At 35.2% G+C, this 14972-nt stretch overlaps 1 protein-coding gene across 1 annotated transcript in view; it reads left to right on the plus strand.

The window, feature by feature from the left end:
• RADX (RPA1 related single stranded DNA binding protein, X-linked) overlaps window positions 1-14972 on the plus strand; it is a 92454-nt gene that overhangs the window by 64968 nt on the left and 12514 nt on the right. The window contains exon 12 of the mRNA XM_047844975.1: window positions 11615-11905. Coding sequence (XP_047700931.1) covers window positions 11615-11905 — 291 coding nt within the window. The remainder of the gene's footprint in view (window positions 1-11614; window positions 11906-14972) is intronic.

Consider the following 14972-nt stretch of genomic DNA (forward strand, 5'->3'; position numbering starts at 1 on the left):
TAGCTGCAACTTTACTGAATTCATGTATCAGTTCTAGCAGTTTTTTTTTTTTTGGTGGAGTGTTTTTGGATTTCTATATATTTTATCATGTCATCTGCAAATAATGAAAGTTTGACTTCTTCCTTGCCAATTTGGATGCCTTTTGTTGTTTTTTGTTGTCTGATTGTTGAGGCTAGGACTTCCAGCACTGTGTTAAATAACGATGAGTGGACATCCCTGTCTTATTCCTGACAATAGAGGAAAAGCTTTCAGTTTTTCCCGATTGAGGATGATGTTAGCTGTGGGTTTTTATATGTATGGCCTTGATTATGTTGAGGTATGTTCCCCCAGGCCTACTTTGCAGAGAATTTTTGTCATGAATGGATGTGTACTTTGTCATATGCTTTATCTATGTCTATTGAAAGGATCATATTGTTCTTATCCTTTCTTTTATTAATGTGATGTGTCACTTTGATTTCTGTATTGAACCACACTTGTAACCCAAGAATAAATCCCACTTGATCATGGTGAATGATTTATTTTAATGTACTATTGGATTGTGTTTGCTAGTATTTAATAAAGAAGCTTTGCATGTTTCTCCATCCTCTCACTTTCAATCTGCTGGTGTGTTTAGGTCTAAAATGAGTCTTTTGTAGGCAGCATATAGATGGGTTTTGTTTTTTATGCATTCTGGAACCCTTTGTCTTTTGATTGAAGTGTTTAGTCCATTTACATTCAGACTAATTATTGATAGATACGTATTTGAAGTGTTTAGTCCATTTACATTCAGACTATTTTTTTTAATATTTATTTTTGAGAGAGACAGAGATGGGATGCGAGTGGGTTAGGGGCAGAGAGAGAGGGAGACACAGAATCCGAAGCAGGCTCCAGGCTCTGAGCTGTCAGCACAGAGCCCAACACGGGGCTTGAACTCATGAGCTGTGAGATCATGACCTGAGCTGAAGTCGGACGCTCAACCGACTGAGCCACCCAGGCACTCCTCAGACTAATTGTTGATAGATACATATTTAATGCCATTTTATTACTTGTTTTTTTGTTGTTTCTGGAGATTTTTTTCTCCTTTCTTGTCTTTGTCACATTTGGTCTTTCCTTCCCACTCAAAGATTTGGTCCCCTTTAATATTCTTTCAGGGCTGGTTTAGTGGTCACAAACTCCTTTAGTTTTTGTTTGCTTGGGAAACTTTCTCCTTAAATTCGGAGTGATAGCTTTGCTGGATAAAGTGTTCTTGGCTGCAGATTTTTCCCATTCAGCATTTTGAATATATCATGCCACTCCCTTCTGGCTTGCCAAGTTACTGTTGAGAAATCTCCAGCTAGCTTTATGAGTTTTTCTTGTGGGTTAAGGGCTTCTTTTGTCTTGCTGCTTTTAAGATTTTGTTGTTCATCACTATATTTTGCTAGCTTAATTACAATGTCTTGGTGTAGGCCTGCTTTTGTTGATTTTGATGGGTGTTCTCTGTGCCTCTTGAATCTGGATGTCTGTTTCTTCCCCTACTTTAGGAAATTTTTCAGCTATTACTTCTTGAAATAAAAATTTCCCCCTTTTCTCTCTCTTCTTCTGGGACTCCTGTAATACAAATGTTATCCCTAAGCCTGTTCTCTTGTTACATGATTCTTTTTTCCCTCTCTTTTGTTCAGCTTATTTTCCATTATTTTGTCTTCTAGGTCACTAATTTGTTCCTCTGCCTCTTCCATTCCACTGTTCATTGCATCAAGCCTGTTTCCAGTCTCATTTATTTCATTCTTTATCTCTGATTCTTTTTAACTCATTTATCTCCTTGGCAAGGGTCTCACTGATGTCTTCTATTCTCTTCTCAAGCTCAGTGAATATCCTAATGATTGTTGCTTTAAATTTTCCATCAGGCATGTTACTTATATCTGTTTTGCTGAGATTTCTGGCTGTGGCCTCATCTTTTTCTTCCATTTGGAATAAATTCCTCCATATTGTCATTTTTGTCTAAGTCTCTGCCTTCTTCTCTGTGTTAGAGAATCCAGTTATGTCTCTTGCTCCATCCTTGATGTGACCTCTTCTCTCCCTTTAGTTGTGGAGTTTATTCTGTCAGTCTTCATGTCTATTTCTCCAGTATTTAGGATGGTTTTATGGTTGTCTGTTTGTGTTCATGGGATAAAACATGCCTAGGGTCCTCCTACTCTACTGTTACCTTCTTCCTCCTTTCTGGATTGTTTATCTTTCTGGAACTTACCAGAAACCTTCCTGGTTTCTGATAATTTAGCCTGTCCTGGGACAGGATGTCTGTTCAGCTAGGGAATGCTCCTCCCACATGCACCTTCTAGTTCAGGCTCTTGGATGCCTTTTTTGGCATCAAATAGAATGATTCTCTGGTATTTTCTTCATTCTATTGATACAGTGCATTGTGTTTACTGATATTTTCTGTTGAACCACCCTTCCATTTCTTGGATAAATCCCACAGTCATGGTGTATAATCTTTTTAAGAAGTTATGGTAATCGGTTTGCTAGTATTTTGTTGAGTATTTATGCATCTATATTAATAAGAGATGTTGGTCCATCATTTTCTTTTCTAGTAGTATCAGGGTAATACTGCCCTCATAAAATGAGTTTGGAAATGTTCCTTCATCTGCTATTTTTTTGGAAGATTTTTGAGATGTATTGATGTTAATTCTTTAAATATTTGATAGAATTCATCATTGAAGCCATCTGATGTTAGATTTCTCTTGGTTGAGAGATTTTTAAGTACTCATTCAATCTCTGGTTATAGATATATGGAGATTTTCTATTTCTTCTTGAGTGAGTTTAGGTAATTTATTTCTAGTAATTTCTCTGTTTCATCTGGGTTATCAAATTTGTTGGCATATGACTGTTCATAGTATTCTATTATAATCCTATTTCTGTAGTGAATCCCACTTTCACTTCTAATGTTGGTTATTTGTGTTTTCTTTCTTTTTTAGGAGGTTAGTCTAGATAAAGATCAATTCTCTTGATCTTTCAAAGGATGAATTTTTGATTTCATAGATTCTATCTATTTTTCTGTTCTCCATTTCGTTTATATCTGCTTTAAACATAATTATTTCCTTCTTTGAGTTTAGCTTTCTAGTTTTCTCGTTCCTCAAAGTATAATGTTAGGTAATTGAATTGAGTTCTTCTTTTTTAATATTACCATTTCAGCTATAAATTTCCCTCTGCTGGCTATTTTCACTGCATTTTATAAGACTTATGTTGTATTTTTGTTTTCATTCAAGGTATTTTATTTTATTTTATTTTTTATTTTTTTTAATGTTTATTTATTTTTGAGACAGAGAGAGATAGAGCATGAACGGGGTGGGTCAGAGAGAAAGGGAGACACAGAATCTGAAACAGGCTCCAGGCTCTGAGCTGTCAGCACAGAGCCCGATGCGGGGCTTGAACCCACGAACTGCGAGATCATGACCTGAGCTGAAGTCGGACACTTAGCCGACTGAGCCACCCAGGCGCCCCTCAAGGTATTTTATAATTTCCCTTGTGATTTCTTCTTTGACCTATTAGTTACTTTAATAGTGTGTTTTTTAAAGAAATCCACATTTGATGCAGGTTTACTATGCAATTACTGCCCATTTTCAAGTCAGAGGTTAGAGCCATAATGGTGGGCAATGCGGACTGTGCACACAAACCACGCTTGCACGCATGCACACACACACACACACGAGGGTATTGTTTGATTTCCACTTATTTGTGAATTCTCCAGTTTTCCTTCAATTATTAACTTCTAGTTTCATTCCGTTGTGTTCATAGAAGATACTTTCTATGTTGTAGTAAAGGAAATTTTGTGTGCTTGTGGTGGGAATGTAAATTGTACATTAATATGGTCTAATGACTTTTCCCAAAAATTTTTGAGGCTATTTCTTATGTGTGGTCCCTGAAATTTCTTTTACTTAGCATGTATTAAGCTATTTTTTGACATGGATTTCTTTGAATAACAGGAACTAAAATCTGAGATACTACCCCTTCCAGCCTTTGCAGATTGGCTCTATTTTCAGGCTCACCTTCAATACTTAGCTAGACTTACACCAAGCCTAGGAATCAGCCCAAGGTGAAAATCTTATGGTCTTAGGTCTTTTCTGTGTATGCATCTCATCCTGAATGTGCACTTGGCTTTCTAAATTTCCCAAGATACAGGAATGATTTGGAATGCATCAGTTTCCCAATAAAACTTTGTCCCTGGCTTTTCCTCTCTGGCTTTAGGCAGTTTATGTCTCAGTGTAATCTTCTGCTCCAGGTATCTGGGAGTTGTTTGTCTAACTTCTAATGTTTTCCAGTAATGCCTGCTGCTTTTCCATCCTGGGTGAGTTCCAGATTAGGTGAAACAGAGACAGGAGTCTTGTATCAGTCCTTCAGAAAGCCTCAGACAAGTTAGAAAAGATCTACACAATAATTTGTGAATAACATCTGCTCTGCTCCCTCCAGAACCTTGGACCAGGGTCCCATGCTAGGAATGCAGGTTGTCTTCTTAAAGAATGCTACCCTGCTGGGGAGCGAGTGGGTAAAAGGCAAGAAAACAATGCCACAAAGCTTTCCTAATATTTTTAAGTGACCTCTTTCTTGATTCAGTATTCACTTTGTTGCTGTAAACATTTGATTGTTTTTGTAGATTTCTGACAAAGTCATTTCTGACAGTTTCTGCTTATTTTTAAATGTTTCGGGGTAGGGAATGGAAGCTTTGAGTTGCCTATTGTGCTCTTTTCCTCAACTCATAAAGTGTTCTTGTTTCTTGATATTGTTAGTGGCTGTTGATAACATGCTTAGGACCATTAATTTGTAAGGGGCTGCAAAACAGTCATACCCTAATTCTGTCATTCCTTCTTCATTTAGTAGCTGATACAGCTTTATAAGGAGGAACTTCTTTTAATTTATTATTTGGTTACTAAGATGTACAGTTCATTGAGAAAAGACAGGACACATGCTTGATTCTTTCTCTTTATCAATTTTCAAAATAATGAGATGGATCCCTAGAATTTTCCAAAGATCACCAATTAGATTTTGCCTTTGGTGTTTTAAATAATATGAACATGGATTTAAATATATGTGATGTTGATGGACATTTAGGCTCTTTCCATAATTTGACTATTGTTGAAAGTGCTGCTGTAAACATTGGGATACAGTTGCCCCTATGCATCAGCACTCCTGTATCCCTTGGGTAAATTCCTAGCAGTGCTATTGCTGGGTCATAGGGTAGATCTATTTTTAATTTTTTGAGGAACCTCCACACTGTTTTCCAGAGCGGCTGCACCAGTTTGTATTCCCACCAACAGCCATAAGAGACTCTTAAAAACTGAGAACAATCTGAGGGTTGATGGGGGGTGGGAGGGAGGGGAGGGTGGGTGATGGGTATTGAGGAGGGCACCTGTTGGGATGAGCACTGGGTGTTGTATGGAAACCAATTTGACAATAAATTTCATATAAACAAACAAACAAACAAACTCGATGTGTTTTTTCTTTTGCAGTTGCCATCCTTATTATTAGCCACACTGTCTCATCTTTGGCTAGTAGGAAACTCTTCAAATTTATTTATAAGTCCTTTTGATATGACTCTAATAGTTTGCAATAGCTTTTTTCTATCTGATTTGACAAAGTATATCCATGCCAACTGTGAACATTTTCTGCCCCAGACATGGAATCAGCTATTTCTCCACAGAGGTCTGGTATTTGAAGACTACACATTAGGCATTATGGGTGTTGACTGATACTGGTCTCATTATTATTTCTAGACCTTTACAGTAGACAGAACTAGAAAATGTACTCAACTCACTGGTTGGTTGCACAGTTAAGACAAAATATGTCATGATTTTGTTTTTATATTTTCAATTAAAATTCACAACTACAGAATTTTGACATAGGAGATAAAGACAGAAGAGAGGTTTTTTTCCCACTGCAAAAATCCTGGCTCTGAAGACCCTGGAGATGATATAATCAGAATATTACATAGTAATTTGTTTGCTTTCACTCACCACATATAAGAACAGTTTCAGAATAATCACCTTAACCTTTCTATGAACAATATTGCTATAAACAGTTAAGGTTTGTTTGTTTGTTTTGCAGTGATTTTATCTTTTGAATATGCCCACAAAGGATGTATGAATTATTATACTTTAAAATCACTGGTGATATTTATTTCTGTGTGGTTATACTACCAACTGGATAGATATATTTTAGGTTCATTTATTTTGATGCTTAAGGATTGCTTTCTTTAAACATTTAATTTTGTAAATTATTTTCATGGTTCAATAGTCAAATACACAAAGGAACATATAGTTAAAGAAGTTTAGTTTTTATTTTTGTTCCCTGCATCCTATTCCTTCTCGCCCACTGTAGGTAACTTTTTAATTGATTATACGATGTATTTTTCCATTGTTTGTTTTATAATATAAGCAGATATGTGTGTATTTCAAAGAGAGAAAGAGTCATGTTCCCCTTTCTTAGATAAAAAGTGGTACAACTACCTTTCAGAGTAATTTGACAATACCTAATTTATTAAAAATATATTATACCCTCTGACCTATGTGTTGGGTGCACAAGGAGACATGCTCTAAGATGTTTATTGGAGCTATTATAAATAATGTGACAGTGAAGATAAAAACGTGTGTGTCTTTTCACATTAGTGTTTTGTATTATTTGGATAAATACTCAGAAGTGGAACAGCTAGATCTATATGGCAAATCTATTCTTAATTTAAAAAAAAAAAAAACTTCCACGCTGTTTTCCTAGCAGCTGCACCAATTTAAGTTCCCAACAACAGTGCATGAGGGTTCCCCTTCTCTCCACTTCCTCTCCAATAGTTATTTCTTGTCTTTTTGATAATAGCCATTCTAACAGGTGTGAGGTGATATTTTGTTCTGGTTTTTATATGCATTTCCCTAATAATTAGCAGTGGTGAACTTCTTTTCATATGCTTGTTGGCCATCTGTATGTCTTCTTTGGAAAAATGTCTATTCAGATCCTCTGCCCTTTCTTTAATCAGATTTTTTTAATTGTTGAGTGGTATGAGTTCTTTCTATATTTTGGATATTAATCCCTTATCAGATATATGCAAATATCTCCTCCCATTGAGTAGGTTGCCTTTTTGTTTTAATGATGGCTTCTTTTACCATGCAAACATTTTTTAGTATGATGTCCCATTTGTTTATTTTTGCTTTTGTTCTCCTTGCCTTTGGAGTCAGATCCAGAAACACCTCACTAAGACCAGTGTCTTAGTGCCTTAAGAGCTTACTGCCTATGTTTTCTTCTAGGAATTTTATGGTTTCAGGTCTACATTCAAATCTTTAATGCATTTTGAGTTAATTTTTGTGTATGGTTTAAGTTACTGATCTAGTTTCATCCTTTTGCATGTGGCTGTCCAGTTTTCTCAGCACCATTTGTTGAAATAGCTGTCCTTTCTCCTTTGTATGTTCTTGACTCCTTTACCATAAATTAATTGTCTGTATACAATTGTCTGTGTGGGTTTCTTTCTGGGCTCTCAGTTCCGTTCAGTTGATCTGTGTGTCTATTTTTGTGCCAAATACTGTTTTGATTACTATATAGCTTTGTAGTATAGTTTGAAATCTGGGAGTATGATACCTCCAGATTTGTTATTCTTTTTCTAAAGACTGTCCTGGCTTATTTCACTTAGCATAACACTCTCCAGTTCCATCCACGTTGCTACAAAGGGCCATATTTCATTCTTTCTCATTGCCATGTAGTACTCCATTGTGTATATAAACCACAATTTCTTTATCCATTCATTAGTTGATGGACATTTAGGCTCTTTCCATAATTTGGCTATTGTTGAGAGTGCTGCTATAAACATTGGGGTACAAGTGCCCCTATGCATCAGTACTCCTGAAATAAGCCATACAGAGAAAGACAGATGCCATATGTTTTCACTCTTATGTGGATCCTGAAAAACTTAACAGAAACCCATGGGGGAGGGGAAGGAAAAAAAAAAAGAGGTTAGAGTGGGAGAGAGCCAAAGCATAAGAGACTCTTAAAAACTAAGAACAAACTGAGGGTTGATGGGGGGTGGGAGGGAGGGGAGGGTGGGGGATGGATATTGAGGAGGGCACCTTTTGGGATGAGCACTGGGTGTTGTATGGAAACCAATTTGGCAATAGATTTCATATATTGAAAAAAAAATAAAGACTGTCCTGGCTATTCAGGATCTTTAGTGGATCCATACAAACCTTGGAATTACTTGTTCTAGTTCTATGGAAAATGCCATTAAAATTTTGATGGGGATTGCATGGAATCTGTAGATTGCTTTGGGTAGCATGGACATTTTAACAATATTAATTCTTCCAGTCTGTTAACACATAATATTTTTCCATTTGTTTGTATCATCTTCATTTTTTTCATCACTGTCTTATAGTTTTCAGTGTACAGGTCTTTTACCACCTTCATTAAATTTATTTTTAGGTATTTCATTCTTTTTGGTGCAATTGTGAATGTGATTACTTTCTTAATTTCTCTTTATGATAGTTGTTAGTGTATAGAAGAATATGATAGTTGTTAGTGTATAGAAGAAATACTACACATCTCTGTATATTGATTTTGTATCCTGCATCTTTACTGAATTTGTTTTTTAGCTCTAACAGGTTTTTTTAAGTGGAAACTTTGGGAATATATATATCATGTCATCTGCACATAGTGACAGTTTTACTTCTTTTCCAATTTGGATGCCTTTTTTTTCTTGCTTTATTGCTATGGTTAGGACTTACAATATTCTATTGAATAAAAGTGGTAAGAGAGGGCATCCTGGTCTTGTTCCTGATCTTATAGAAAATGCTTTTCAGTTTTTCACTGTTGAGTATGACAATAACAGTATTACTGAGATCACAAAATATTACAGGTAGCTCTTACACACTTTTTTAAAAAGTCTATTTTATACTTGCTAGTGAGTGAAAAATACCCTGTTCTTTTCTAGCCATGTAGATCTTGCACCAAGGTGGAGTTAGTAGATGCAAGGGGGGAAGAGGCAAAGAAAATAGCTCCTCTCCCTCCCAAATGCTTCCATATACCCCTGCCCATCACTTTTATTTATGGAATGAGAAATGCTCAGAGTAGATTTTGTGAGGAAACAAAATCACCATGCCTATATCCATACATTTATAATGTGGTTGTTTTCTTATTTTTGTTTGTTTGTTTGTTTGTTTGTTTGTTTGCCTCACAGCCAAAATGTGGTCTTTTCCTGAAATTTCTCCCCATTAAAACATGATTCTGTTCTCACCAGAAATTAGGGTAAAATGAATCATTAAAATAAGTTACAACATATAATCATACACACACACACACAATTTAGCTAGGTAATTAACCTGTATCTTTGTTGTGCATTAGGCTTAAAAACATGTGTTTCATATGGTAATTTTAGTAGTATGCAAACTAAAAAGAATTCCAGTTCATAATTTTCCATCATATCTTTAGAAAAACCTGAACTATATCTCCTAATTATTGCCTTTGAAATCTTGCTTTTCACAACCAGTGACTGCCAATATCTCTTGTATTGAATTCATACCCATTTGTAATAATTGTGAACATATAATTGGAGTAGGTAGTTACAATCCCAAGTTACGATAAAAACAAAGTGGGATTTTTCAGAGGAATTTTTCAAATAAAAATTTGTATTTTACCAGTCCTTGATATCAACACTCAAAACAAGCATAGAAAATATTCTGACTTATTTCTGTCAGGGTCAGTTTTAGGATTTTTTTTCTGTAAAGCAGATGTAATTATTTAATTTTTAAAATTTGGAATAGCCTATAATTTGTTCTTTGCATGCTGTATTTTAGAACAAATAAGTCAGGAATGCTCGCTATATCTTGAATATTGTAATAGCTACTTACTGCTATTCTAATTATGTATTTGTATAAGTTTAGGGAAAGGAGATTTATTTTAGAAAATAAAAATATTAAGTCATTATACAGTTCTCAGTTTAGTCCTATTAACTGAATTTTCCTGTTGGCTTTGATTGATTCCTTTATTTTTCATGTGCAGTTGAATTTTTTATCCTTTTGTTATCAAGCATTATTATAGGAAGTTAAGTGTGTTCATCATCTGAATTTTGAAATAAAAAACTCTTTTGTAATATTGCAGTATTTTGAATTCTTGGTGAGTAAGTACATATTCAATTTCATCTTCTCTTACAACGCAGTCTAGTATTTTACCTCATAATAAATTTTTGGTAAGTCTCTGGCTAGGTTTAAAAAGCTTAAGAAAGTAGTCTGAGAATAAGGTATGTTTCAAAAGCAGAAATGATATATTTGCCACATTGAAATCTTTCTGTTAGAACCCCCTTCGGCCTCAGCAAGGTTTTTTATGCTAGAATAATAATGAACACCAAGGCATAGGCCACCTGCAAGGAAGCAATTCAGCAACCTTGGTAAACTCTGAAACCGAGTTGCTATCAGCTTGTCTGAGCTACCAGAACTGATAACAAGACAGTCTTGTTCCAGACCTTTTTTTTTTCTGATTCTGCCTTATGTCTTCAGGTCCCAGGGTGTATTATTCAATTAAAATTTTATTTTACCAGGGGCGCCTGGGTGGCGCAGTCGGTTGGGCGTCCGACTTCAGCCAGGTCGCGATCTCGCGGTCCGTGGGTTCGAGCCCCGCGTCGGGCTCTGGGCTGATGGCTCGGAGCCTGGAGCCTGTTTCCGTTTCTGTGTCTCCCTCTCTCTCTGCCCCTCGCCTGTTCATGCTCTGTCTCTCTCTGTCCCAAAAATGGATAAACGTTGAAAAAAAAAAATTTAAAAAAAAAATTTTATTTTACCAAAGTCCTCAGCACAGTATCTGGAATATATATAATAAGTGCTCAGTAATTATTTGCTGAATCAATGGATGTCATAATGTGTAGGGGAGAAATTATATTCTGCCTTAAAAATTAAATGTGTTAAATAAATTGTACATAAGTGATAAACTGACTTGATGATAGAAAACAAACAAGAATTTAAGGGGTCTTGTGGGTGATGGGCATTGAGGAGGGCACCCATTGGGATGAGCATTGGGTGTTGTGTGGAAACCAATTTGACAATAAATTTCATTAAAAAAAAATTGAAGGGGTCTGTCATCTGAGTTTAGTTCCCTCTTTGATTTCCATGTTATTTATATCTAAAAGGAGTATCATATATAATAAATTGTCTTCATGAAGCAGAGTTATATCCATGAAAAAGACTGCATTTTGTATTTGTTCAAGCTGCTTTTAGCAAAGATTAACAAAATTTTATTTTAAGCTTAAATTCCACCAATAGTGAGTGGTGGTCCCATATCTAACAGTTTTGAATTTGACTTAACTTGAATTTGTCACTGAATATAAAAGAAATATTTGTTTATTTAAGAGAGTTTAGAAAATACAGAAAAAGTATAAGGAAGGTAATTACAAATCTTCATAATCCAAGCAACAGAGAAAATAATATCAGTGTTTAATATTTTGCAGTAAAAGTTTATTTTGAAAATGAATTTAGTTTTCACTGTAATAACAATTATCTCTTGGACATTCAATTTATATTTTATAAGTGGTTTGATTGTTAAAGTTGACTAAACTATTCCTCCTTAATCTGTGCTTTTTTGTACTGAACGACTTAATTTGTTTGATTTATAAATAAGGTCCATTGTGTCTGTCTCATTGTGTCTTTAACAGGTCGAGAAAGCACAAGCACTGGTGTCCAAGGGAAAGCGAGAAAAACTATAAGCGATAGATGGGAAAGTCCTCTGTGGAGAGAGAAAAAGTTTGGCTTAATAGATCACTTGCATTATAGCTGTGTTCATCCTGAAAGTATTCCACGGAAATTTATTTTTGAGCAGAGAAAGTTTCTCACTGAGCAGTTTAATTCTCAGCCTGCAAAATACATACCACCAGAGGGAAGGCCTCCAAAACTTGAGGACTTTAAAAGCGCCCGAAGCCTTGGACATTTCGAAGTAACCATCCTAGGTAAGTCAAGTGCTATTTTCTTTGAAAATTATTAATTTAATATATTTTCAATATAGATGATACTATTTTGCTTTAAGAAATTATGCTCCCCCCTCCAAAAGAAATAATGTCCAAGGAACGCTCCTGCTTGGCTCAAACCAAAGGAATGGAGCACTGACTCTGGAATACATTAAGCTCTGTGGGCTTTTAAACATTGGCAAGTCCTAGGAAAGTATTTGGGCAGAAGAGAATGGGAACCAAGGGAACTTTCCTCACCCCTGACAACCTGACTACTTCTAAAACTGATTTTGTTCTTCTTTAGCCACCACTTTCTTGCTCATGTTTTCTGCCTCTTTCTTGGTGTATCTGAACTATTGAAAGGTAAAATGTAAGTTAAAGAAAAAAGGTACCAATCATACTAATCTAGAGAGGCTTCTATGAACAGAGATCTGTTTAGCCCCTGAAGAAAATAAAATTCTCAACTAACTCAGGTTGTAACAGAAAGAACCTACTTAAAAAACTTCCCTGGTCTGTAAGGGAAAATAAACTGATTTTTCTCAGGCAGTTCAAAACTGAGAAGTAGCTATAAAACTTACAGAAATTTAAAAGGCAACACTTTTTTTTTTAAGAGAACAAACTGATGGTTACCACAGAGAAGGTGGGTGAGGGGAATGGATTAAATAGGTAACAGGGATTAAGGAGGACATTTGTTTTGATGAGCACTGAGTGTTGTACAGAAGTGTCAAATCGCTATGTTATACCCCTGAAACTGGTATTACACTGTATGTTCACTAACTTGAATTTATATAAAAACTTTTTAAAAAGTCAACACATTCTTAAAGTTACATTTTACATTTGTTTCCAATGAATGAAAAATGTACACACAAAAAAAATTCCTAAATAAAATCTTAGCCAAAATAAGCTATTCTCATAGTTAACAACAAAAAAATTTATTTGTATTTGTATCTTAAGGGAAGGTCATGTTACCTTAAAATAAAAGAATGAGGAAAAGTCATTAGTAAATTAATGGCTGAAAGAAAATTCATTTCAAAGATTTTTGTATCTACAGCACTGGAATGCATTACCTTGACCTTTATCAAGATTCTTCCTCCTTTTTACTCTCTCCCACTCTCTCTTCTCTGCCTCCTCACACATAAGTATGTGCATACATGTGATTGTGCATGTGTGAATAATTTATGAAAAGTAATGAATTTCCGCTGACTCTTTTTAGACATGTCAGACCTAAGTTTCAAACTTTTTTTTTTTTACTAGACTGCGTTACTTGGTCTCTTTGTATCACTTAAAAGCAAGAATCAAATGTGAAGAGGGCAAATTTGTCATTCTGCCCAATCATCTCTAATCTATATTAGAATTATGCTGTTTTATATCCTACCCATTTTCATGCTGTTTTATATCCTACCTGTTTTCAAGGACTTAAGGTGGTTTACAGGGATAAAATACAAGGAAAAATAAGCCACAGATGGATAAAACAAAACAATGTTTAAAAGGAAACAGAAAAAGTATGTTTTATCAGGTACTTGCAAACAACTAAATTAGCATTTGGCAGTAATTTTTTGTGAGCTTTCTGGAAAGAAGAAATAAAGGGGATTCCTGATGAGGTATTTAATTTTAAAGTTAAAAGAAGTTTGGATATCATTTAGTCCTACCCCCTGGCTAGATAGAACCCAGGCCATGATTAGAAATCATGTCTCCTGAGTCTCTAAACGTATCTTCTATTTCAGAGAAAACAAACACTCATATATAGGAAGCCTGTTATTTTTTTCCTCTATCAAAACTCAAGTCTGAATTTACCATATGAAGTTCTTGTGTAAATAGCACAGAATAACAAATGGATGGATATTTGCAGCTATAGTTTTCCTTTTTAAAATGTGGAATTGCTCTTCAGATAATTGAGTCTTACGTCAACCTTATAATATATAATCAGTATAATAGTCAAATCTTAGTAAGACATTTCTGTAAAGGAGTATATTTTCGCCTTAATTATTACATAATCCAAGAATTTAGCTCTCTAATGGTTTAACTTAATACAGAAATGAAATCCAGAGAACTAATATAAATGATAGTGATTCACTGATTCTTATGGAATCTTGGTAGGAGGGGGTAACCTATCAAAATCATCTGAGGGGAGACCTTACCACACTCCTTAAAATTCTGGCATACTCCAGAGAAGCAGCCCATCCAGTTTCCCTTACCTACCTAAGGGAGACTCACAGCTACACTAGAGCCAATGACAACAGTGTATCCAGCTTGTGAAGTATGCAACAGTGGAATTAAGATTGAGAAATACTACTCTCCTAATAGCACTGGAAGTATACATATTCCCAGATTTTGGTTAAAATAACTGGTGAATATCAGATGTGAAGGTGGTGAATTGATTGTACCTTTTGTAAAAGTATGAAACCAAAGTTGTGTTATGAGACCAAATAGCCTGTCCATTTTAAGCATGGCATGAGCAATGGACTCAGAAGAGAGGATTACATCTCTTAATTACTGTACTATTTGTTAAAAGATAAGATCCTAAAACCAAAAGATAACCTTAAGTGTGTTCTGTACAAGGGAATAAATTTGTCCTGTAAAGGGCCAAGTAGTAAATGTTTGAGGCTTTGCAGGTCATACAGCATCTGTCTGAACTACTTAGTTCTGCTGTTTTAGTGTGAAAGCAGCCATAGACAATATATAAATGAATGTGCATGCTCTTTGGGGATAAATATTTATAGACACTGAAATTTGAATTGCATATAATTTTCACGTATCACAAAATATTCTGTTGATTTTTTTCAACCATTTAAGATTAAAAACAAAACATTCTGAGCTCATGGGTTGTACAAAGCCTGGTGCAAGCAAGATTTGACCCCCCCAGGTTATAATTTGCTGACCCCTGTTCTAGACCTCTGTGAGTAATTGAAGTTTGTAATGTATAATTGAGGACACATGGGACCCTGTCACTACCATCCTGGCTTTGTTTGAGTCATACATCCCTAAGTCCAAATGACAATAAGGGAACCAGTAGTTACCTCTGAATTGTTCTATCCTGTAATGGCCCCTCACATAATAACCAAGAAAGTGT

The sequence above is a fragment of the Prionailurus viverrinus genome, chromosome X (assembly GCF_022837055.1).
Source record: "Prionailurus viverrinus isolate Anna chromosome X, UM_Priviv_1.0, whole genome shotgun sequence".
Taxonomy (NCBI): domain Eukaryota; kingdom Metazoa; phylum Chordata; class Mammalia; order Carnivora; family Felidae; genus Prionailurus; species Prionailurus viverrinus.